The sequence below is a fragment of the Hyperolius riggenbachi genome, chromosome 1, assembly GCF_040937935.1.
Source record: "Hyperolius riggenbachi isolate aHypRig1 chromosome 1, aHypRig1.pri, whole genome shotgun sequence".
Classification (NCBI taxonomy): Eukaryota; Metazoa; Chordata; class Amphibia; order Anura; family Hyperoliidae; genus Hyperolius; species Hyperolius riggenbachi.
In genome coordinates this window covers 379,402,751-379,428,382 of record NC_090646.1, presented here as the reverse complement: position 1 = coordinate 379,428,382, position 25,632 = coordinate 379,402,751, and the positions used below count along the sequence as shown (strand labels likewise).

General features: G+C 47.2%; 1 protein-coding gene across 11 annotated transcripts in view; it reads left to right on the top strand.

Annotated features, from left to right (window-relative positions):
- LOC137516318 (prostaglandin reductase 1-like) overlaps window positions 1–25,632 on the top strand; it is a 496,699-nt gene that overhangs the window by 399,082 nt on the left and 71,985 nt on the right. For 10 of the 11 annotated variants that reach the window (XM_068234357.1, XM_068234356.1, XM_068234355.1 and 7 more), the window contains one exon: window positions 3,621–3,735. In XM_068234357.1, the coding sequence (XP_068090458.1) occupies window positions 3,621–3,735 (115 nt within the window). Of the gene's footprint in view, window positions 1–3,619; window positions 3,736–25,632 lie in introns of all 11 variants that reach the window. The other variant, XM_068234360.1, reaches the window with a different exon arrangement.

Below are 25,632 nucleotides of genomic sequence, written 5' to 3'. Positions count from 1 at the left end.
CATGTGTCAGCTTTCCCAAATTCAAAGCGGAAATGAGATTGCTGCCGTTGTCACACACCACGTTGCCGATCTCCAGTTGGTGCGGGGTCAGCCACTGATCCACCTGTTTGTTCTTAGCAGCTAGGAGAGCTGCTCCAGTGTGACTCTCCGCATTGAGGCAAGACATGTCTAAGATGGCGTGACACCGTTGTACCTGGCATGCAGCAAAGGCCCTGGGGAGCTGGGGCTGTGTAGCTGGAGAGGAGATCGCAGCACCAGTAGAGTTGAACTGCCACTCAGCCAAGGAGGAGGAGGAGAGCGAAGAGGATGTAACAGAAGGAGAGGAGGTGGCAGGAGGCCTGCCTGCAAGCCATAGAGGTATCACAACTAGGGCCATTGCACAGCCACGTACTCCCTGCTTGCCAGCGGTTACCAGGTTGACCCAATGGGCTGTGTAAGTAATGTACCTGCCCTGACCATGCTTGGCAGACCAGGCATCCGTGGTCAAATGGACCCTTGACCAACCGCTGTGTGCCAGAGATGACACTTGCCTTTCAACTTGATGGTACAGTTTGGGCATAATTGTGGCCTGGTATCTTCCTCTGCGGTGTCCCAATGGCCACAAATTTTCGAAAGGCCTCAGAATCCACCAGCTGGTATGGTAACAGCTGGCGAGCTAATAGTTCCACCAAGCCAGCTGTCAGACACCGGGCAAGGGGGTGACTGGCAGACATTGGCTTCTTCCGCTCAACGATTTCCCTCATGGACACCTGACTGCTGCTGTGTGCAGAGGAGCAGGAACCGCTCAAGGTGAGAGGTGGAGTAGAGGAGGGTGGCTGTGATTGTGAAGGTGCAAGGGAGAAAGCGGCTGAAGATGATGCACCTGAAGGAGGATGGCTTTGCTTTTGTGTGCTGCTTTTCCTCAGGTGGTTTTCCCATTGCAGTTTGTGCCTTTTCTCCATGTTCCTTCGTAAGGCAGTTGTCCCTACGCGGGTGTTGGCCTTTCCACGGCTCAATTTTTGGCGGCAGAGAGAACAGATGGCATTGCTCTGATCTGAGGCAGACACACAAAACAATTTCCACACCGCTGAGCCCAGGGGTGTGGGCACTATGGTGTCGTCAGCAGCTGACGTTGAAGGGCATGTTGGCTGGCTGTCCATAGGTGGTGATACATGGCGCCGGACACTGCCATCAACTGCTTCTGACGACGAGCTCCCCCTGCTTCTTTCAGCAACTCGTCTACTCCTACTCCTCTCTGACTCCCCCTCTGAACTGTCCCCTTGGTCATCTTGTCTATTAGGATCCCACGTGGCATCCATGGAAGTATCATCATCATCATCATCCTAATTATCCTCGCCAGCTTCGCTTGCCTCAGACACCTCATAAACTGCACCAACAGCAGGTACTTCATCATCCTCATCCTCACACCTTACGTCCATAGTGTCACCTAACTCAGACATATGAGGTGGTGTAACTTGCTTAGCGCCTTCATCTTGTTGTAACAATAATGGCTGTGAATCAGTAAATTCCCCAACAAATAACTCCTGCGAAGTGTTAAATGCAGTGGATGTGGTGCTTGTAGTAGCGCTGGTGGCTGTGGAAGATGAGTTGTTCTGTGTTAAATAGTCAACCACGTCCTGACAATCTTGGGAGTTGATGGAACGTGCCCTCTTCAGATCACTATACTTTGGGCCAGGGCCAGACGAAAACACGTCAGCACAACCTCGAACAGACCTGCCAGGTGGTCTGCCTCTGGGTCTGCCTCTGGGTCTGCCTCTGGCTCTGCCTCTGCCTGTTGTTTTGTCCATATCGGGGGGGAGGGGGGGAGGTGAAGTGAAAGGTATGCACTGACTTGACTAATACAATGTACAGTCACACAGGTGCAGTGAAAGGTATGCAGTGACTGGTATTACAATACAATGTGCAGCTGTCACACAGGTGCAGTTAACAGGTATGTACGGACTGGTATATTACACAGTGTGCGGTCACACAAGTACTGTGAACAATTATGCAATGACTAGTATTACAAATGTGCAGCTGTTACACACAGGTACCGTGAACAGGTGCAGTGACTGGTATATAATATAACACTACTTGCGGTCACGTAGGTAGGTGCACTACTGAACAGGTATGCAGTAATTGGTATTACAAATGTGCAGCTGTTACACACAGGTACCGTGAACAGGTGCAGTGACTGGTATATAATATAACACTGCGTGCGCTCATGTAGGTAGGTAGGTAGGTGCACTGAACAGGTAGGTATGCAGTGATTGGTATTACAAATGTGCAGCTGTCACACACACAGGTACCATGAACAGGTGCAGTGACTGGTGGTATATAACACTGCGTCCGCTCGTAGGTAGGTGCACTGAACAAGTAGGTATGCAGTGATTGGTATTACAAATGTGCAGCTGTCACACACACCGTAAACATGTGCAGTGACTGACTGGTATATAACACTGCGTGCGCTCATGTAGGTAGGTAGGTGCACTGACCAGGTGGGTATGCAGTGATTGGTATAACAAATGTGCAGCTGTCACACACACAGGTACCGCGAACAGGTGCAGCGACTGACTGGTATATAATATAACACTGCTTGCGGTCACGTACGTAGGTGCACTACTGAACAGGTATGCAGGGATTGGTATTACAAATGTGCAGCTGTCACACACACAGGTAGTCACTGACTGTGCTGGGCCTGGCAGTGGCACAGTAGGAATTACCAAGGGACCAAGGTCCAGCAGCTGCGACACTAGATCACAAGAACAACATTAGCTCTCAAAAGAGCTGTTGAGGATGAGGAGTGCTTTTTAGCAATAAGTATCAGCAAGGAGCAACCTAACAAGCCTAACACAAGAGCTAATTACTAACACAACAAGCCTAACACAAGAGATAACACTAATTACTGCAGCCACATGTGTGAGTGAAAAGGCTGTCGCTGACTGCCTTTTATAAGGGGGGGGGGGGGGCTCCAGGAGGGAGTGTAGCCTGATTGGCTACCCTGTGTCTGCTGACTGTGATGTAGAGGGTCAAAGTTGACCCTAATGATGTAGTATAGGGGGCAGGTCAAACTCGCATATAGTTCGCGGTTCACCACGAACGCAAACCACCGAAGTTCACGCAAATAAGTTCACGGTTGAACCGTTCGGGCCATCTCTAGTCCTGAGGCTCATCTCTACCTCTGGTGCCCAGGAGATGGTGAGGGTAATAGTATGGATAGGCCTTATGGGGGAAGCATCTTTATTAAAAAGATCCTAGATACCCAGCCCTTTCACATAAACAGGTTAAAGGGTTAATGTATACCTTGCTGTCTGTTTGCCATGAAAATTTACAAGGTAAAAACACACACACTGTGGAAAACCAAATCTACACAAAAATAATAAATCACACCATATTTACAACAAATAAATAACACCAGTACTGTTCTGTATTTTTTGTCTTCTTACCTCTATACTTGTTCTCATCTATATCCTTCTTCTGCTGTGTGAAGCTTTGGGTAAGGGCAGATGGAAGCTGGAGGACGTTTCTCTGATAAAAAGTAGTATAGCCATTTCAGCAATATTCTTTAGTTAACATATCCAATGCCATTTAACTTTTATTTACTTATCTTTTTTCTATACATATTCTTGTCTACTGAATAGTGCGTAAAGATGGTGTTGTCAAAAGCATGGACTATGGTGAGACACTTTGAGGGCGCTCCTAAATTGGAGGACTTCAAACTGATTGAGATGGAATTGCCATCTCTTCAACCGGGAGGTAAGAGACTATTCCCAGTTAAAAAAAAAAAAAAAAAAAAGGAGAGAAAAAAAGCTATCCACAGGCAATGTATGACATTTTTGTTTTGAAAATAAATAAATAAATAATAATAATAGGGTTGGGATGATGTCCATTTGTGAAGAGCTCAAGATTCTATTGGCCTTCAGTATTTTACATTTTAGTACTCTACACAGTATATATTGGAAGGTTTGCAGATATGCTGCAGGAGCGTTAGTGATAACCTCAAAGGAGGCAGGAAATAGTAGATGCTTCTAGAGATGGTCATTCATATGGTGGGGGGAGACAGTAGTAATGAAAACAGGCTTTCTAACCTGTCAGAATAGGTGATCCATCCTCCCCCATTCCCTTGCCCCCCCCCCTTCACCCCATCCCTTCCCAAGAGTAGTAGGACTACAAGCCTCTGGATCTGATACACCCAGACATATGGACCGGCTGCCCGTTCCAGATGTCATGTCATGTCTGTGAGCAGATTTGCAAAATTGACAGGTAGGTGTGTTGGAAAAATATACATTTGCAATCTACTAAGTACTTTTATAATCTTTTACCTGCCGTAGCATTTAAGGTAGGATAATGTGTATTAGCTAAAATAAACTAAAAGGAATTTGTAGTTTTCCACAAGATGTGCGTAAGGCCTGACAGGTTATGTCCCCAATCAGTCTCTATGCCTCAATGTAGTGCCGCAGCTCTGAGCTCGGCCCACGTCTTCACCTATAGACAAGTCCTCGCTTGAACAGGACACTGAATACGTCCCCTGACTTTGGTTACCCCAGGTCTTAATGTGCAAGGCATACAGACGGAAGTAGAGAGGACAATAACCCGCCAGGACCCCAATGAGGCTAGTAACACAGTTCAAATAGTTCATAAGTATCACACATGGCAATTACCTTGATTCAAGAGGATGAGGCCCTCAACGTGGATTGCCAGTAATGACAGATGTATCAGGAACAGGCAGTGAGGGATCCAGGCAGATATGAGAGGGTTTATGCAAGGTCCATATGCAAGGTTTTTCAACAGGCAGTGAATGATCCAGGCAAGGAGAGAGTTCATGCAAGATCCACATGCAAAGTTATTCAACAGGTATTGAATGATCCAGGCAATGAGAGAGTTCATGCAAGGTTATTCAACAGGCAAGGATTAGTTCAAGCTTACTTAGAGCATCCAGTAACTTAGCAATGGTCAGTCCAGGCAGCATGCAAGAGTATCCAGTAAACAGGCAAAGGTTGGTCCAGGTGGTAAACAAGAGTGTCCAGTAACAGGCAAAAGTCAGTCCAGGCTGCAGGCAAAGATATCCAGGGAACAAGGCAAGGGTTAATCACAGCAGATAAGAATTGTCAAATACAAGCCAAGGTTCAAGATCCAGTAATAACAACAATGTGAGTCCGCACCCAGTAACTAGCCACAGCTATGCTTATCACGGGCGATGACTGGGAGCAATCTGCAGGTTTAAATATAACTTTCATCCAATCAGTGGCCGGCCACACTCCGCACATCTAATCACACAGCAGCACACCTACCTACTACCGCGCTGTCAGCTGACCAGAGTCAGCTGACTATTGTTTACATCTGAGGAGGGCGTACTGCGAACGCATCCTCCGCCTATCAGAATCTGTGGCCTGTGTCTCAGCAGTAGTGTCACCAGCGGGGAACACGCCCCGAGACCCGGAAGCAACGAATTCCGCCCAGGTCTCGGCGGAAACATTATCAAAAGCAGGCAGGTTCCTTATAATGTGAATAGGAACCTGTTTATTATAATTATGTTCCCTAACAATATCAGTATTAACAGCAGACCAGCAGTCTCTGGCCCCTTGAGGACCAGAGACCTTTTAGTCAGAACTCGTGGCTCACCGACGTCACACCGCACAGACCTGGCTCTCTCACCGTTTGTGCTGCTCTCCCATTGCTAAAGCCTACTCACTCTGCTGTCAGTATGAGCTGATCTCATTGGCTCCTGACCCTTTGATCACTCTGAGCCAATCACAAGGTCAGGAGCCAATGAAATCGGCTCCTGACTGGCTCACAGAGCTCTAATGTCACACCAACAGAAGAATGAGTGGGCTGCAATGGCAAGAGAGTGATGCGATCGGCATTAGCGGCAGGAGCGTGTGGCACGGTAATTGAAATCTATGCCCTGGCTGGGATAACAGCAGGTCTGGAAACGATTAAGCTATGCACATTTTAGATTTGTGTTGGCTTAAATTCATCATTACAGATTATTTTGGTCCAAAATCTAAACCCTACAGGTCTCACCTTGTCATCACTGGTCTCCCCTGTAGGTACTCTTACTCAACAGGCATTGTTCTTGTGGGAACATTCTTCAAAGTTCTGCGCAAGGGGGCGCTGCTCACTTATTTTCTTCCATCGCCTCTACATAGAGTAGGAAACAAAGCTGGTTAGGGAGCTGACCAGCATGTCTCTACAGGACTTATTCCAAAAATGCAGTTCAAAATGATCTCAAACAGTTGTATGAAGTGAGAATAACGTAATGTCTGTGCTGAGCTGCTAGTGTGAATCTCCTTAAAAGAATGTGAACATTTTAATTGATAGATTTATAAGGTTTTAGCTTGCTGGTCACGATCATTTGTCTCTTCTGTGTGTGGCATAGGCTATAACAGGAAGTGATCAAAGCCAATCAATGCCTTGAAAATGTATTGTCTCATGCTACACACGTGTAACTGCAGTAGAAGAACATACCAAAGTCAGTGCCTCAGTTGAAAATGTACTATATGGCTACGCATATACAGCAATTTTCAGAGTGGCTGGCCTCACCCCTTTTAAGTGGGCTAAGATGGAGGAAGCTTCAATCTCTCCATTTTCTTTGTGGCTTTCCCCAGTCTGCCAGCTCGGTGACTAAATTTACTTAAGATACAGTGGCTTGCAAAAGTATTCGGCCCCCTTGAAGTTTTCCACATTTTGTGACATTGCTGCCACAAACATGAATCAATTTTATTGGAATTTCACGTGAAAGACCAATACAAAGTGGGGTACATGTGAGAAGTGGAACGAAAATCATACATGCTTCCAAACATTTTTTACAAATAAATAACTGCAAAGTGGGGTGTGCGTAATTATTCAGCCCCCCTGAGTAAATACTTTGTAGAACCACCTTTTGCTGCAGTTACAGCTGCCAGTCTTTTAGGGTATGTCTCTATCAGCTTTGCACATCTAGAGACTGAAATCCTTGCCCATTCTTCTTTGCAAAACAGCTCCAGCTCAGTCAGATTAGATGGACAGCATTTGTGAACCGCAGTTTTCAGATCTTGCCACAGATTTTTGATTGGATTTAGATCTGGACTTTGACTGGGCCATTCTAACACATGGATATGTTTTGTTTTAAACCATTCCATTGTTGCCCTGGCTTTATGTTTAGGGTCATTGTCCTGCTGGAAGGTGAACCTCTGCCCCAGTCTCAAGTCTTTTGCAGACTCCAAGAGGTTTTCTTCCAAGATTGCCCTGTATTTGGCTCCATCCATTTTCCCATCAACTCTGACCAGCTTCCCTGTCCCTGCTGAAGAGAAGCACCCCCAAAACATGATACTACCACCACCACCAAATTTGACAGTGGGGATGGTGTGTTCAGAGTGATGCGCAGTGTTGGTTTTCCGCCATAGCGTTTTGCATTTTGGCCAAAAAGTTCAGTTTTGGTCTCATCTGACCAGAGCACCTTCTTCCACATGTTTTCTGTGTCCCCCACATGGCTTGTGGCAAACTGCAAACTGGACTTCTTATGCTTTTCTGTTAACAATGGCTTTCTTCTTGCCACTCTTCCATAAAGGCCAATTTTGTGCAGTGCACGACTAATAGTTGTCCTATGGACATATTCCCCCACCTGAGCTGTAGATCTCTCCATGGGCCTCTTGACTGCATTTCTGATCAGTGTTCTCCTTGTTCGGCCGGTGAGTTTAGGTGGACGGCCTTGTCTTGGTAGGTTTATAGTTGTGCCATACTCCTTCCATTTCTGAATGATCGTTTGAACAGTGCTCCGTGGGATGTTCAAGGCTTTGGAAATCTTTTTGCAGCCTAAGCCTGCTTTAAATTTCTCAATAACTTTAGCCCTGACCTGGCTGGTGTGTTCTTTGGACTTCATGGTGTTGTTGCTCCCAATATTCTCTTAGACAACCTCTGAGATTGTCACAGAGCAGCTGTATTTGTACTGACATTAGATTACACACAGGTGTACTCTATTTAGTCATTAGCACTCATCAGGCAATGTCTATGGGCAACTGACTGCACTCAGACCAAAGGGGACTGAATAATTACGCACACCCCACTTAGCAGTTATTGATTTGTAAAAAAATGTTTGGAATCATGTATGATTTTCGTTCCACTTCTCACGTGTACACCACTTTGTATTGGTCTTTCATGTGGAATTCCAATAAAATTGATTCATGTTTGTGGCAGTAATATGACAAAATGTGGAAAACTTCAAGGGGGCCGAATACTTTTGCAAGCCACTGTACTTCTAAATTCAATCAAGTTCACATGGGACCTCTGACACAGAATTAGGTATAAATATAATCTTCCCCAGTCTACTGAGCATGTTACAGGGGCTGATCGTGGCTGAACGGCAGACCACTGGAGAACGGCGTGGGACTCACACGTGTTTATGGGGCTGGAGGACTTCCCAGGTAAGTATCGATTCTTTAGATTTTTGATCTCTGGTACACTTTAAGGATTTATATGACCCCTCCCTCACCAGAATTTTGACTTTCTCACAACTGCAGGCAAAATATTCCATCCCTCAACAATAATTTTATGAATATCTTCATATTAGATGTTAGCTATCTAAAAATTTGGGAAATGTACCCCTTTCCTCACAGCCTGCTAAAATATGTTCTTAGAGTCTGATTGAGAACTATGTTTGATTTCGAGATTCTACTCCATACTGGCAATTTTTGGTCCAGCGCCCTCTGTTCAATATAAATACATGGTGAAGTGGGGGTTTAAGTTGAAACATTTGACTTCATTGATTCATGAGAGGGAGGTCTATTTTCATAAGGTGTGGGACTTTAGTATGTAAACTATGAACAGAGGATGGATTAGGGTAGCCTACCTATGATCGAATGACAGAAATTATAAGTGTTCTTTCATTTTCTAAGCCATCTTCAGACTGTAATAGTAGATTGAAAATTGACCAGCTATATATATCTGTATTAGTAGAGAACGATGTATTTTTCCTCATTTGACCAAGACGTTTAGCATTATGATGTATATTTTCAATGTATTTTTTTCTTTGTCAACAAAAGTTTTACAAAAAATACCATACCAAAGATATACTTGAATACTGCCCTGCCTTTGTTGCAGTACACAGGGAGATACCTAGACCTGGGCTGAATTGAAAAGGGCATCAAATTAAATCAACCCTCCACATTTTGGTATATTGCTATACATAGACACACCCCCTCCTAGCACTTGTTTCTCATTAACAGGCACCTGCATGCAATTGTTTCTGCTAAATGAATTATATTGCATATATTTAGAATGAGCTGATATAAATGGAATGAAAATAAAACCCCCCTCTAAATCCGCAACCCAGTCAGCAGAATCCTGGTAGTGGGCAAACCGCCATGAATAAGCAAAGCAAAACAAATATTCATACATCATGGAATGCAAACTATCTCACTAGTGCTCTGATGGGAACTTTCAGTGACCTCATATACATGATGTGTTCGAGTAGCTTTCAGTGCCTCTCTGAGTAAAGCCATAAAAGGTGTGCATGATTTTGCCGTGACATTACATTCCAACCACTGCAGGTATGCAAACTCATATTATTTCCTATGGCAGTCCTTTGCTGACACTGCAGAGCAGACTATGAACGCATAACTACAAGCTACCCAGGTCTCATGATTTACACATACATTTTATACCTAAACACCTATGGCGTTAAAGGCCCCTGGCAAAACAAACTACAGTGGTACAACATTGTTACAAAAACAATGACACAAATAAAGCTATGCAAAACAGAATTTTTCCATCTTAAAACATAAGGTATTTGTGATTATTCACTGCTGAATAGGCAAACCAACGCTTTATTATCCCTGAAAACTAAACCAGGGCCGGCCTTTGCTATGAGCGACCTGTGCGGTCGCTCAGGGCGCCATGCTCTCAAGGGCGCATGCGCCCTGTCCCCCCTTGCCGCCCCGCTGTCTCCGTGTCCTCTCCGTCTATATTTAGAGCAGGACTACAAGAAAATGGCCGCCGATGCCCGCAAATGCAGACAAACGGCGGCCATTTTTTTGTAGCCTGCTCTAACTACAGATGGAGCGGAGGCGGGGAGAGAAGAGTGACGTCGGCGCTGGAGCTGGATGTCAGGTGAGTCAGTCTCTGCCCGCCCGCTGCCACATAAAGGGGGGGGGGCATACTGGGGCAAACTACCTACGCTGGGGCATACTGGGGCAAGCAACCTACGCTGGGGGCAAGCTACCTACTGGGGCAAGCTACCTACTGGGGCAACCTACCTACGCTGCTGGGGGCAAGCTACCTACGCTGCTGAGGGCATACTGGGGCAAGCTACCTACGCTGGGGGCAAGCTACCTACGCTGGGGGCAAGCTACCTACGCTGGGGGCATACTGGGGCAAGCTACCTATGCTGGGGGCATACTGGGGCAAGCTACCTACGCTGGGGGCAAGCTACCTACGCTGGGGGCATACTGGGGCAAGCTACCTACGCTGGGGGCATACTGGCGCAAGCTACCTACGCTGGGGGCAAGCTACCTACGCTGGGGGCATACTGGGGCAAGCTACCTACGGTTGGGGCATACTGGGGCAAGCTACCTACGCTGGGGGCAAGCTACCTACGCTGGGGGCATACTGGGGCAAGCTACCTACGGTTGGGGCATACTGGGGCAAGCTACCTACGCTGGGGGCAAGCTACCTACGCTGGGGGCATACTGGGGCAAGCTACCTACGCTGGGGGCAAGCTACCTACGCTGGGGGCATACGGGGGCAAGCTATCTATGCTGGGGGCAAGCTACCTACGCTGCTGGGGGCAAGCTACCTACGCTACTGGGGGCAAGCTACCTACGCTGCTGGGGGCAAGCTACCTACGCTGCTGGGGGCAAGCTACCTACACTGCTGGGGGCAAGCTACCTACACTGCTGGGGGCAAGCTACCTACACTGCTGGGGGCAAGCTACCTACACTGGGGGCATACTGGGGCAAACTACCTACACTGGGGGCATACTACCTACACTGGGGGCAACCATGCTACTACACTGGGGGCAACTGTACTAGCTACACTGAGGGCAGCTATGCTACCTATATGGGGCAACTATACTACCTACACTGGGGGCAACTATGCTACTTATGGGGGGGGGGCAACAAAATCCGGTTTCGCTCAGGGCACTGTGAAACCTAAGACCGGCCCTGAACTAAACACACCTCCAGAACTGCTGGAATGCAATGCTTTGTAAGTTTGTGAATTATACAGAGCCACACTAATAAAACATGCATCTTTAGTGCATGGCTTAATATGGCTGTATGGGGTACGACTTGAAACAGCCAGCGTTATAGATTGCCCAGCAAGCTCATGGTGAACTAGAACTTCTAGGATTGTGTAAGGGGCTATATTAATCCATGATATGCACTCAAGAGAATTAACCAGTCCGAAACAGTATGCATGTTGGATTAATATGGCTCTGTACAATTAACAAGCTGACACATCATTGCACTCCAGTGGTTCTGGAGGTGTATTTAGCTTTCAGGGACAACAAAGGGATGGTTTGCATATTCAGCAGAGATGCATTGTGGGACACCTCGGAGCATACTACAACCTGAATTACTGCAAATACCTTCTGTTTTAAAAAGGCAAAATTCTGTCTTACATAGCATTTTAGTTAGAGGGCTTTTTGGTCCATTGTAGCCCTTTACACACTCCTAGGAGTTTTGGTTCACCATGAATTTGCTGGCCTGGCAATTTGTATCAAAGCTGATAAGAATATGGCACTATTGTTGCTTGTGGGCTAGTTACATTGGGTCACAGTTAAAATAACTGGTACAGTAAGTTTATTAACGTGCTTTTCAATAATAATTTTTTTTTAGCATGTAGCTAGCCTAGCGCTAGCTACATGATTCCCCCCTCCCTGCTCGTTCCCCCCCACCCTTCCGATCACCGCCGGCGATCATGCCCATCAGGAAATCCCGTTCTGAACAGGATTTTCTTGAGGGCTTCCCCGTCGCCGTGGCAACGGACGGAAAGACGTCATTGATGTCGTGACCTTACAGGGATTCCCGATCCACCCCACAGCGCAGCCTGGTGGCGATTGGCCAGGCTGCACAAGGGGTATGCGGGGGTCTGTATCGCTGCGGGTAGCGGCGGATCGGCGGCGAGCGGTAAGACACGCAGCTAGCAAAGTGCTAGCTGCGTATATTAAAAAAAATTATCCAAATCGGCCCACCAGGGCCTGAGAAATCCACCGTGGCGTTACTGGATGAGCTGAGCTCGTCCGTAACGCCCAGCAGGTTTTAAATGTTAATGGGGCAGTATGGCGAACATAGCTTATTCTTGTTAACTAGTGACCTTAACCCATTTAAAAACAAGCTGTAGGTCTGTCATCGCCGCCACATGCGCGCCCGCAACGCCATGGGTGCGCACACCTGCCACCGCATTCGCACACCTGCCCACCCGGCCGGCCCCCTGGCCCATCCTGCTCCTGTCCCAGGCTGTCCCTGCAGCACATGCACAGTAGCACAAACACAGGGACACACACACACAGGGACAGGGCGCAGAGACACAGGGGTTTTAATATATAGGATAAAATAAATAATGTGCACAAGAGGACCAAGTTATAAAAAAAGTAAATGGCTGGTGAAAGGTAAAGTAGTGTGTGACAGCACACAATGGCCTCAATTCACTAAGCTTATCTCCTGTCTTTAATAACTCTTCTAGAGTTGTTACCATGGTGATAAGGCATGTAGTATTCAGGAAACATTTTACCTCAGGTAAACCTAAAGTTAACTCTTCTGTCTTTAAGTTAACTCTTCAATCCTTAAAATAACTCCAGAGTTAAAGACAGGCTGTTTATTAACTGCATGTGAAAATAACTACAGAGGAGGTAAATTAACTACAGAGGAGGTAAAATAACTACAGAGGAGGTAACTTTACTACAGAGGAGGTAACTTAAGGAATGAAGAGATAAGATAACTCTCTCTTATGTGGAGGTAAGTTTTCTCTTGCCTTATTATCTCCAGCATGATCTTAGTGAATTGAGGCCATTGGCTGCAGCTGGGGGGATGGGAATAAACAATTAAATGGAGGTCAGAAGAGCTCATTAACCATGTGGGGGGAGAGCAACTGTCGTTCTGACTAGAAAGATCCTCTCCCTCTGATAAGAAGTTACAAGCTGCTTGCAATGTATGCTGTCACACACCACTTTACTTTTCGCCAGCCACTTAGTTTTTTTTTTTATAACTTGGGCCTCTTGTGCACATTATTTATTTTATTAACTAAAATCAGCTATGTTCGCCATACTGCCCCTTTAATTATACTACATATAAACAATTGAACATTTTTAAATGTAGTGGATTTTTTTCCAAGTGGTCTCTTGCTGCTGTACAGCCAATAGAGTTGTCTCGAAATTCTGATTTTAGGTTTGCGAACCTCGAACGCGAACATGCGGAAAAAGTTTGCGAACCGGCGAATTTCGTGAACCGCCATAGACTTCAATGGGCAGGTGAACTTTCTAAACTACAAACACTAAAGTGATGGAAAAGATGTTTCAAGGGGTCTTATATCTGTAGGGGGGCATAGCGGAGTGGGATACACGCCAAAAGTCCCGGGGGAAAATCCGGATTTGACGCACAGCAGGGTTTAAGGGCAGAACTCACATTGCATTGCTAAATTGGAGGCCTTTAACACATCTTGCATGTGTATACATCAATTGGGTAGTGTAATTAGTGTACTGCTTCAAACTGCCAGACTAAACTCACTGTGTAACGCACCACAAACAGCTGTTTGTGTAGTGACGGCCATGCTGGACTGGTGCGCGTGATGGCGAGAGTGCAGGCCATGGCGGTTTTCAAGACCATATGGTCGGGCTGAGGTAGCTGAATGACAGAACAACAGTGACTGAGTGTCCAGCTGATCGAATTTGGTCTGTCCACAATGAAGCAACAACCTTATTATCTTCTTGGATCAGCTGTGCCCCCCAACCCCAACACACTCATTTAGCCGGTACTTGCTTCATTGTGATACGCAAGCCCCTTCACTGCAGCAAGGTAACGATCATGAAGGGGAATTGACACATGTACATGCCTTTTGTTTCGTTGTTGCAGCTGCAGTGCAGCCAGAAAAATTAGGCAGGCATGTACACGCACCAGAAAAATGATTATAGCGGCCGCTACTAGCAGCGGCCTTAAAAATTCAGGAATCCACCTGGAGTTCTGGACCTTGTTGGTGATGGCGGAGAAGGCAGTCAAGCGGCCTGCAGGCAGAGATGCTGTGTGTGGGGACTGACTTAGTCTTCGGGCAGGCAGTAGCCCTCCTGGATCCATGCCTCATTCATTTTGATAAAGGTGAGGTACTGAACACTTTTGTGACCTAAGCGACTTCTCTTCACCAACAATGCCTCCAGCTGCGCTGAAGGTCCTTTGACAGGACGCTTGAGGCAGGGCAAGCCAGAAGTTGGATGACAAATTGTGACAGCTCCGGCCACAGGTCAAGCCTGTGTACCCAGTAGTCCAGGGGTTCATTGATGCTCAGAGTGTCTACATCCACACTTAAGGCCAAGTAGTCGGCTATCTGCCGGTCTAGGCATTGGTGGAGGGTGGTTCAGAAATGGCAAAGGCGAGGCGTTGGAGTAAAGAATGTCCGCATGTCCGACATCACCATGAACGTCCTGTCCTTGCCTGTGTGGACATGGGAGGAGGAGGAAGATTACTGGCAGTGGCACCTTTATTCCGTTGTGCTGTGACATCACACTTAAAACTCACTGTAAAGCATACTTGCCAAATGGTGTTTCAAGTGCTGCATCCTTTAAGCCTTGTGGGTATTTGGTAACATCTCTGCCACTTTGTGCTTATACCGAGGGTCTAGTAGTGTTGCCACCCAGTACAGATCATTCCCCTTGAGTTTTTGTATACGGGGGTCCCTCAACAGGCTGGACAGCATGAAAGACGCCATCTGCACAAAGCCAGATGCCACCGTACTAGCCACCTTGTCTTGCTCTTCCTCAGTGATGTCAGGTAAGTTCTCCTCCTCCCCCCAGCCATGAACAATACCACGGGAAAGGTGAGCAGCACAAGCCCCCTGCAACTCCTTCTGCGGTTGTTCTTCCGCCTCCTCCTAAAAAAAAAAAAAAAAAAAAAACAAAACACCTTCCTCATCTGACTCTTCTTCCCCAGACGACTCCTCCTCCTCCCCCTCCTCTGTAATGCTGCAGGTGTTGATGATGCCACAGGTGATGTTTCCAAAAACTCTTCCTCCTCCTCCTGTTCCTGGTCACGCTCCTCTACAGCTTGATCCACCACTCTACGCACGGCACGCTCCAGAAAGAAAGCATATGGGATCAAGTCGCTGATGGCGCCTTCACTGCGACTCACCAGGTTTGTCACCTCCTCAAACGGATGTATGAGCCTGCAGGCATCACGCATGAGTGTCCAGTACTTCGGCAATAACATCCCCAGCTCCCCAGAGCAAGTCCTTTCACTGTAGTTGTACAGATACTGTTGACGGCTTTCTCCTGTTGTAGAAGGCGGTCAAACATGAGGAGCATTGAATTTCAGTAAGTCGGGCTATCGCAAATCAAGCGCCTCACTGGCAAGTTGTTTCTCCGCTGAATATCGGCCAAGCGTGCCATGGCTGTGTAGGACCACCTAAAATGCCCACACACCTTCCTGGACTGCTTCAGGACCTCCTGTAAGCCTGGGTACTTAGACACAAATCTTTGGATTATAAGATTGAGCACATGTGCCATGCAGGGTACATGTGTCAACTTTTCCAAACTCAAAGCCGAAATTAGCTGCTCCAGTGTGACTTTGGGCTTTGAGGCAAGACATGTCCAAGATGGCGTGAAACCATCGTACCTGGCATGCAGCATAGGCCCTGGGGAGCTAGGGGTGTGTAGCTGAAGAGGATGTAGCAGGAGGAGTAGGAGGAGAAGCAGAGGAGGTGGCAGCAGGCCTGCCTGCAAGTCGTGGCGGTGTCACAACTAGGTCCGCTACACAGCCACATAATCCCTGCTTGCCAGCAGTTACCAGGTTGACCCAATATGCCGTATAAGTAATGTACCTGCCCTGATCGTGCTTGGCAGACCAGGCATCTGTGGTCAGATGGACCCTTGACCCAACGCTGTGTGCCAGAGATGACACCACTTGCCTTTCTACATCATGGTACATTTGTGGTATCGCCTTTTGAGAACAGCAATTGCGGCCTGGTATCTTCCACTGCGGTGTCCCAATCACCACAAATTTTCAGAAGGCCTCAGAGTCCACCAGCCGGTATGGTAACAGCTGGTGAGATACCAGTTCCACTAAGCCAGCTGTCAGACGCCGGGCAAGGGGGTGACTGGCAGACATTGGCTTCTTCCGCTCAAAGATTTCCTTAACGGACACCTGGCTGCTGCTGTGGGCAGAGGAGCAGGAAGCGCTCAAGGTGAGAGGTGGAGTGGAGGAGGGTGGCTGTGAAGGTGCAAGGGATAAAGCGGCTGAAGAAGATGCTGCACCTGAAGGAGGAAGAGGAGGCAGAGGGAGGCTTTGCGTTTGTTTGCTGCTTTTCCTCAGGTGGTCTTCCCATTGCCGTTTGTGCTTTTTCACCATGTGCCTTCGTAAGGCAGTTGTCCCTCCCTACGTGGGTCTTGGTCTTTCCACGACTCAATCTTTGATTGCAGATAGAACAGATGGCATTGCTCTCATCAGAGGCAGACACACAAAAAAAACCTCCATATCGCTGAGTCCTGGAATGATGGCACTTTGGTGGTGGCGTCAGCAGCTGACCTTGAAGAGCATGTTGGCTGGCTGTCCATAGGTGGCAATACATGCCGCCGGACACTGCCACTAGCTGTTTCTGATGATGAGCTCCCCCTGCTTCTTTCAGCAACTCGTCTCCTCCTACTCCTCTCTGACTCACCCTCTAAACTGTCCCCCTGGTCATCATGTCTATTAGGATCCCACGTGACATCCATGGCAGTATTATCATCATCATCCTCCACAGCTTCACTTGTATCAGACACCTCCAAAACTGCACCAACAACAGGTACTTCATCATCCCCACACCTTAGGTCCATACTGATGCCTAACTCAGACATATGAGGTGGTGGTGTAATATGCTTAGCGGCGTAATCTTGTAACAAGAATGGCTGTGAATCAGTTAATTCCCCACCAAATAACTCCTGCAAAGTGTTAAATGGGGCAGATGTGGTGCTAGTAGTAGCAGTGGTGTCTGTGGAGGAAGATATGTCACGGTTCCATGCGGTAGCTGAGGTGTTTTGTGTTACATAGTCAAGTATGTCCTGGCAATCTTGGGAGTTGATGGCACATGCCTTCTGAACACTGTACTTTGGTCCAGGGCCGCACAAAATCACACCACCTCGACCTCGAACAGACCTGCCAGGTGGCCTGCCTCTGGCTCTGCCTCTTATTTTGTCCATATTGGCGGGGATGAGGTGAAAGGTATGCACTGACTTGACTAATACGATGTGCGGTTACACAGGTGCAGTGAAAAGGTTGCAGTAACTGCTGGTACAACAATATGCGGTCACACAGGTGCAGTGAAAAGGTTGCAGTGACTGCTGGTACAACCATGTGCGGTTACACAGGTGCAGTGAAAAGATTGCAGTGGCTGCTGGTACAACAATGTGCAGTCACCCAGGTGCAGTGAAAAGGTGACTGCTGGTACAACAATGTGCAGTTACATAGGTGCAGTGAAAAGGTTGCAGTGACTGCTGGTACAACAATGTGCGGTTACACAGGTGCAGTGAACAGGTATGCAGAGACTAGTATATAAAACTGTGTGCTGTTACACAGGTGCAGTGAAAGGTATGTACGGACTGATATTACAAATGTGCAGCTGTCTCACACACACAGGTACAGTGAACAGGTATGCAGTGACTGGTATATAAAACTGCGTGCTGTTACACAGGTGCAGTAAAAGGTATGCACGGAGTGGTATTACAAATATGCAGCTGTCACACACACATGTACAGTGAATAAGTATGCAGTGACTGGTATATAAAACTGTGTGCTATTACAATGGTGACTGCTGGTACAACAATGTGCGGTCACCCAGGTGCAGTGAAAAGGTGACTGCTGGTACAACAATGTGCAGTTACACAGGTGCAGTGAAAAGGATGCAGTGACTGCTGGTACAACAATGTGCGGTCACACAGGTGCAGTGAAAAGGTGACTGCTGGTACAACAATGTGCAGTTACACAGGTGCAGTGAAAAGGTTGCAGTGACTGCTGGTACAACAATCTGCAGTTACACAGGTGCAGTGAAAAGGTTGCAGTGACTGCTGGTACAACAATGTGCAGTTACACAGGTGCAGTAAACAGGTATGCAGTGACTGGTATATAAAACTGTGTGCTGTTACAATGGTGACTGCTGGTACAACAATGTGCGGTTACTCAGGTGCAGTGAAAAGGTTGCAGTGACAGCTGGTACAACAATGTGCGGTTACACAGGTGCAGTGAACAGGTATGCAGTGACTGGTATATAAAACTGCGTGCTGTTACACATGTGCAGTGAAAGGTATGCACAGACTGGTATTACAAATGTGCAGCTGTCACACACACATGTACAGTGAACAGGTATGCAGTGACTGGTATATAAAACTGTGTGCTGTCACACAGGTGCAGTGAAAGGTATGCACGGACTGTGCTGGGCCTGCCACAATATAGCAATAAGCAAGGGCCAGCTGCGACACACAGGGCTTTAATATGCAGTGTCAATGGCACAAATGTGCAGTCACACACAGATGCAGTGAAAGGTACTGACTGCTTGTATAATATGTGCAGTCACACACACAGGTGCAGTGAGAGGTATACACTGAATATGCTGGGCCTGGCACAGTATAGCAATTAGCAAGGGCCAGCTGCGACAGACAGGGCTGTAATATGCAGTGTCAATGGCACAAATGTGCAGTCACACACAGATGCAGTGAAAGGTACTGACTGCTTGTATAATATGTGCAGTCACACACACAGGTGCAGTGAAAAGGTAGGCACTGAATGTGCTGGGCCTGGCACAGTATAGCAATTAGCAAGGGCCAGCTGCGACAGACAGTGCTGTATATGCAAGTGTCAGCGGGCCACACACACACACATTTTTTTTTAAAGTAGCTCGCGAGCCGTAAAAGTGTGGGCACCCCTGACCTAACCCCCCCTTCAAAAAAAGTAGTTAAGTATAGGTCCCTTTAGTATAGGTTAGCTAGATATGTGTGGTTTAGTATGGTAGTTAGGTATCTATACTTTAGTATGGTAGTTAGGTATAGGGCCCTTCAGTATAGGTTAGCTAGGTATATGTGCCTTTAGGATAGGTTAGCTAGGTGTATGTGCCATCAGTATAGGTTAGCTAGGTGTATGTGCCTTCAGTATAGGTTAGCTAGGTGTATGTGCCTTCACGATAGGTTAGCTAGGTGTATGTGCCTTCAATATAGGTTAGCTAGGTGTATGTGCATTCAGGATAGGTTAGCTAGCTGTATGTGCCTTCAGGATAGGTTAGCTAGGCGTATGTGCCTTCAGGATAGGTTAGCTAGGTGCAGGGCAGTTTGTAGGCTAAAATGCACCCAGGGCGAGGGTTAAAATTGCGCCCCCCCCCCCGCGAAGCCAGGTATACATGTCCGCAGTGTAGGTTAGCCAGGTCTAGTTGCACTCGGTATAGGTAGCCAGCTATAGGTCCCCCCAGTATAGGTAGCTAGGCATAGTAAAGGGTAGCCAGGCATAGGTGCCCCAGTATAGGTTAGCCAGGTAGGTGCCTCCAGTATAGGTAGCCGGTATAGTTGCCCCCAGTATAGGTTAGATAGGCAGGTGCCCCCGGTATAGGTTAGATAGGCAGGTGCCCCCGGTATAGGTTAGATAGGTAAGTGCCCCTAATATAGGGAGTCAGAATAGTTGCCCCCATCCTAGGTTAGATAGGTAGGTGCCCCCAGCATAGGTTAGTTAGGTAGGTGCCTCCAATATAGGTAGCCAGTATAGTTGCCACCAGTATAAGCTAGGTAGGTAGGTGCCCCCAATACAGGTTAGTTAGGTAGGGGCCCTCCAGTATAGGTTAGATTAGGTAGGTGCCCCTCAGTGTGGTTAGATTAGGTAGGTGCCCCCCAGTGTGGTTAGATTAGGTAGGTGCCCCCCAGTACAGGTTAGATTAGGTAGGTGCCCCCCAGTATAGGTTAGATTAGGTAGCTTCCCCCCAGTATAGGTTAGATTAGGTTGGTGCCCCTCAGTATAGGTTAGATTAGGTAGGTGCCCCCCAGTATAGGTTAGATAGGTAGCTACCCCCCAGTAGAGGTTAGATTAGGAAGGTGCCCCCCAGTATAGGTTAGATTAGGTAGGTGCCCCCCAGTATAGGTTAGATTAGGTAGGTGCCCCCAGTGTGGTTAGATTAGGTAGGTGCCCCCAGAATAGGTTAGATTAGGTAGATGCCCCCCAGTATAGGTTAGATTAGGTAGGTGCCCCCCAGTATAGGTTAGATTAGGTAGGTGCCCCCCAGTATAGGTTAGATAGGAAGCTGCCCCCCCATAATGGAGGGGGGAGCCGCAGCCGCGGGGAGGGCAGCCCGACCTCTCCCTCCCTCTCCTCTCCGGGTGCCCTCCGTGCTCCCCCCTCCGAGTCTGACTGCACAGGAAGCGCTGCTGTGTACAGAGCGCATTAGCGCAACTCACTTCCCTCCCTGGTTCCAATCGCCGCCGGTCTCCTCTTCTGTCTTCTCCTCATAGCCGCTGACACACGCTGCTTCCAGGTAAACAGGAAGCAGCGTGTGTATGAGCGGCTATGAGGAGAAGAGGAGACCGGTGGCGATTGGAACCAGGGAGGGAGGTGAGTTGCGCTAATGTGCTCTGTACACAGCACTTCCTGTGCAGTCAGACTCGGAGGGGGGAGCACGGAGGACGCCCGGAGATGAGAGGGAAGGAGAGGTCGGGCTGCCCTCTCCGCGGCTGCGGCTCCCCCCTCCGTTACTGCGCCCACAGTCCTTCGGCGCCCAGGGCGCCCGCACGGGCCGCACGGCCCAAGAAACGGGCCTGGCTAGGTGTATGTGCCTTCAGTATAGGTTAGCTAGGTGTATGTGCCTTCAGGATAGGTTAGCTAGGCGTATGTGCCTTCAGGATAGGTTAGCTAGGTGTATGTGCCTTTAGGATAGGTTAGCTAGGTATATGTGCCTTCAGGATAGGTTAGCTAGGTGTATGTGTCTTTAGGATACGTTAGCTAGATATATGTGCCTTCAGGATAGGTTAGCTAGGTAAAGCACCCCCCCCCCAACCCACCACCAGCACCATAATTTAAAATTGCCAACCTCGGCAGCAAAGCATTTGGCCTCCGTTCTCCTCTTCTCACAATATGGAGCATTAGTTAGCAGAAACGCGGGACCTGGGGGAGGCGTGGCCACATGGTCTGCACTCTGCAGCATCATAGAGGAGGGAGAGGAGATGCTCACAATTGGCTCCTCCCCCTTCAGCCACGTCTCTCTGCTTCATCCGCGCCTCTCCCCTGGTAGGATTTTATGATAAGCTGCAACCATGCAGCAGCTATATTTGACAAGACACGGGCAAGTGGCCGCGATCTACCAAATAGGCTGTCGTGATCTACCGGTAGATCGCGATCGACCTATTGGGCACCCCTGCATTAGGTTAACCACTTAATGACAAGCAGACTTAAAAAAAAGTCAAACAACGCTGCTGCCGCTGTGCACATGCATAGGCGCGCTCCAGCGCGTGCACGTGAGATTAGTGTAAAAAAACACCATAAAAAAAAAACACCTTTATTTCCAAATAATATATTGTCATCATAGTTTGTACTAGGGACATAATTAAAATGTTGTGATAACCAGGACAAATAGGCAGATAAAATGTGTGGTTTTTATGTACAGTAGCAGTGTTTATATTAAAACTATAGGGGATGAAATTGGAGAAATTTCATTTTTTCCTTGTCCCTTTAAAATGCATAGAAAATAAAGTAATTACTGAAAACAAATATCAACCCCAAAAAGCCTAAAGGTAGCCATACACTGGTCGATTTGCCATCAGATTCGACCAACAGACAGATCCCTATCTGATCGAATCTGATCAGAGAGGGATCGTATGGCTACCTTTACTGCAAACAGATTGTGAACCGATTTCCATCTGAAACCGTTCACAATCTGTGGTGGTGGTGGTGCTGCCACCGCTTCCCTCCATCCCGCATACAATACCTGCTCCGCCGGAGCGACTCCCGGGTCTCCGCTCTTCTTCTCCGCTCTGGTCTGGTCTCCGGCATGCTTCCCTTCTTCTGTCTGGAGGAAGTTTAAACAGTAGAGCGCCCTCTACTGTTTAAACTTCCTGCCGGGACAGTAAGAAGGGAAGCATGCCGGAGACCAGACCAGACCAGAGCGGAGAAGAAGAGCGGAGACCCGGGAGTCGCTCCGGCGGAGCAGGTAATGTATTTCAGCTCTATTGCGTCGGTCGTCGGGCACTCGAACGCCGCTAGCGATGCACTCTTTACCCACGGGCGATCGACGGTTATTTTCCGCACGGCGCGATCGACGGGATCGGACGGAATGGATTAAAATTCGGCGTGTAGCGCGAACGATTGGCAGCAGATTCGATCCCAGTGATCAAATCTGCTGTCAAAACGGCGGCAAATCGGGCCAGTGTATGGCCAGCTTAATTGGTGGTGAAAAAAACAAGATATAGATCATTTCATTGTGATTAGTAGTGATTAAGCTATTGGCAAATGAAAGGGATGAGCACTGAAAGGTGAAAATCGCTCTTGTCCGTTAGAGTAAAAACCTCTTTGGGGTGAAGTGGTTAAGGGACTCTTCTTAAAATTACACCTCACAGGTATAATATCAAGGAGAGTGAACAACAATGACATCAAAAGAAATAGCCTCTGCCATAGTAATAAAGCAAACACTGGGAATGTAGCTACACTGACACATGACATCCTCTTGCCTGCTTATACCTAGGGCTCTTTGTATCTCCTGACTAATTATACTTCAGGCATCTGATCTCAGCACCTCATGTTTCCACATGCCTCAGTCTTTTCCAGCCCTCGTGCTCCCTTGTCTTCACTTATTTCTACCTGTCATACCTTAGTTGTATGAATTGTAAATTCCTCATTTAACTTCAGTCCATTCCTCATTATACTTCAGACTTTGCCGTACCTCACAAACATTTTCCCTTCATCTACTCCATATCTCTTATTTGATTTGTATTGCAGGGGTCCATAGGGGGGTTACAGTTAATCCTACAGTACTACAGTACTACACCTGAAGGAGTGGGTCCAGATAACTATGCAGGAAACCCAGTTTGGGCCTAGAACTGGACCTCGCACATGGCCCACAATTTTTTTTTAGACTCTTTGGCCTCGATTCATAAAGCATTACCTCATGCGGTAATGCTGAAAACAGCAGACTTTACCGACCACTTAGCAAAATGTCAATTCATAAAGGCTGTTACCGCATGAAAAGCTGACATTACCGACCAGGGAGCTAAATTACCGACTTGGCTGCAGTTACCGACAACACATGTCAGTAAATTGTCAGCAAATGTCAATTCATAAAGCCTTGAACATGCGGTAAGCCTGGCGGTAGTTACCGACACCTCTGGTGAGGTCTTAACAAGTTACCGACAGCTCTGACAGCTCTGATTAATGCAAAGTGCAGAGATCCGAAAGTCTGTTTGATTCATCTGTGGAGAGAGCCGGAGAGCCGTCTGTGTGAATCATTTCAGCAGGCAGGGAAAGACTGTGTAACTCATCTGTCTGAGTCATCAGTGGAAAGAGTCGGCTGTGAGAGTAATTTCTGCAGGCAGGGAAAGACTGTGTGACTCATCTGTCTGAGTCATCAGTGGGAGAGCCAGAGAGAGCTGTCTGTGTGATTCATTTCTGCAGGGCAAAGAGGGAATCGGGACACTGCTCTACTCTACCGCTCAATGGGCTGCGGTAATTTACCGACCTCCAAGGGCAGCTGGGGAAATCTTTATGAATTAGCACACAGACCGGGAAAATACCGAGTGCGGTATTTTCCCGACAAGATTTTTGTTATCGCACTGCTGTTTATGAATCGAGGCCTTTGTTGTGGGTATAGATTTACTAGTGAAAAAAAGGGCAAAAATGGGGGAAAAAAGTATATATATATATATATATATATATATATATACAGTGGAGGAAATAATTATTTGACCCCTCACTGATTTTGTAAGTTTGTCCAATGACAAAGAAATGAAAAGTCTCAGAACAGTATCATTTCAATGGTAGGTTTATTTTAACAGTGGCAGATAGCACATCAAAAGGAAAATCGAAAAAATAACCTTAAATAAAAGATAGCAACTGATTTGCATTTCATTGAGTGAAATAAGTTTTTGAACCCTCTAACAATAAAAGACTTAATACTTAGTGGAAAAACCCTTGTTTGCAAGCACAGAGGTCAAACGTTTCTTGTAATTGATGACCAAGTTTGCACACATTTTAGGAGGAATGTTGGTCCACTCCTCTTTGCAGATCATCTCTAAATCCCTAAGGTTTCGAGGCTGTCTCTGTGCAACTCTGAGCTTGAGCTCCCTCCATAGGTTTTCTATTGGATTAAGGTCCTGAGACTGACTAGGCCACTCCATGACCTTAATGTGCTTCTTCTTGAGCCACTCCTTTGTTGCCTTTGCTGTATGTTTTGGGTCATTGTCGTGCTGGAACACCCATCCACGACCCATTTTCAGTTTCCTGGCAGAGGGAAGGAGGTTGTCGTTCAGGATTTCACGATACATGGCTCCGTCCATTTTCCCGTTAATGCGATTAAGTTGTCCTGTGCCCTTAGCAGAAAAACACCCCCAAAGCAAAATGTTTCCACCCCTATGCTTGACGGTGGGGACGGGGTTTTGGGGGTCATAGGCAGCATTTTTCTTCCTCCAAACACAGCGAGTTGAGTTAATGCCAAAGAGCTCTATTTTGGTCTCATCAGACCACAGCACCTTCTCCCACTCACAGAATCATTCAGGTGTTCATTGGCAAACTTCAGACGGGCCTGCACATGTGCCTTCTTGAGCAGGGGGACCTTGTGAGCCCTGCAGGATTTTAATCCATTGCGGTGTAATGTGTTTCCAATATTTTTCTTGGTGACTGTGGTCCCTGCTAATTCGAGGTCATTCACTAACTCCTCCCGTGTAGTTCTAAGATGCTGTTTCACCTTTCTCAGAACCATTGACACCCCACGAGGTGAGATCTTGCATGGAGCCCCAGAGCGAGGTCGATTGATGGTCATTTTGTGCGCCTTCCATTTTCGAACAATCGCACCAACAGTTGTCACCTTCTCTCCCAGCTTCTTGCTAATGGTTTTGTAGCCCATTTCAGCCTTGTGCAGGTCTACAATTTTGTCTCTGACATCCTTGGACAGCTCTTTGGTCTTTCCCATGTTGGAGAGTTTGGAGTCTGCTTGATTGATTGATTCTGTGGACAGGTGTCTTTTATACAGGTGACTAGTTAAGACAGGTGTCCTTAATGAGGGTGACTAATTGAGTAGAAGTGTCTAACCACTCTGTGGGAGCCAGAACTCTTAATGGTTGGTAGGGGTTCAAAAACTTATTTCACTCAATGAAATGCAAATCAGTTGCTATCTTTTATTTAAGGTTATTTTTTCGATTTTACTTTTGATGTGCTATCTGCCACTGTTAAAATAAACCTACCATTGAAATGATACTGTTCTGAGACTTTTCATTTCTTTGTCATTGGACAAACTTACAAAATCAGTGAGGGGTCAAATAATTAT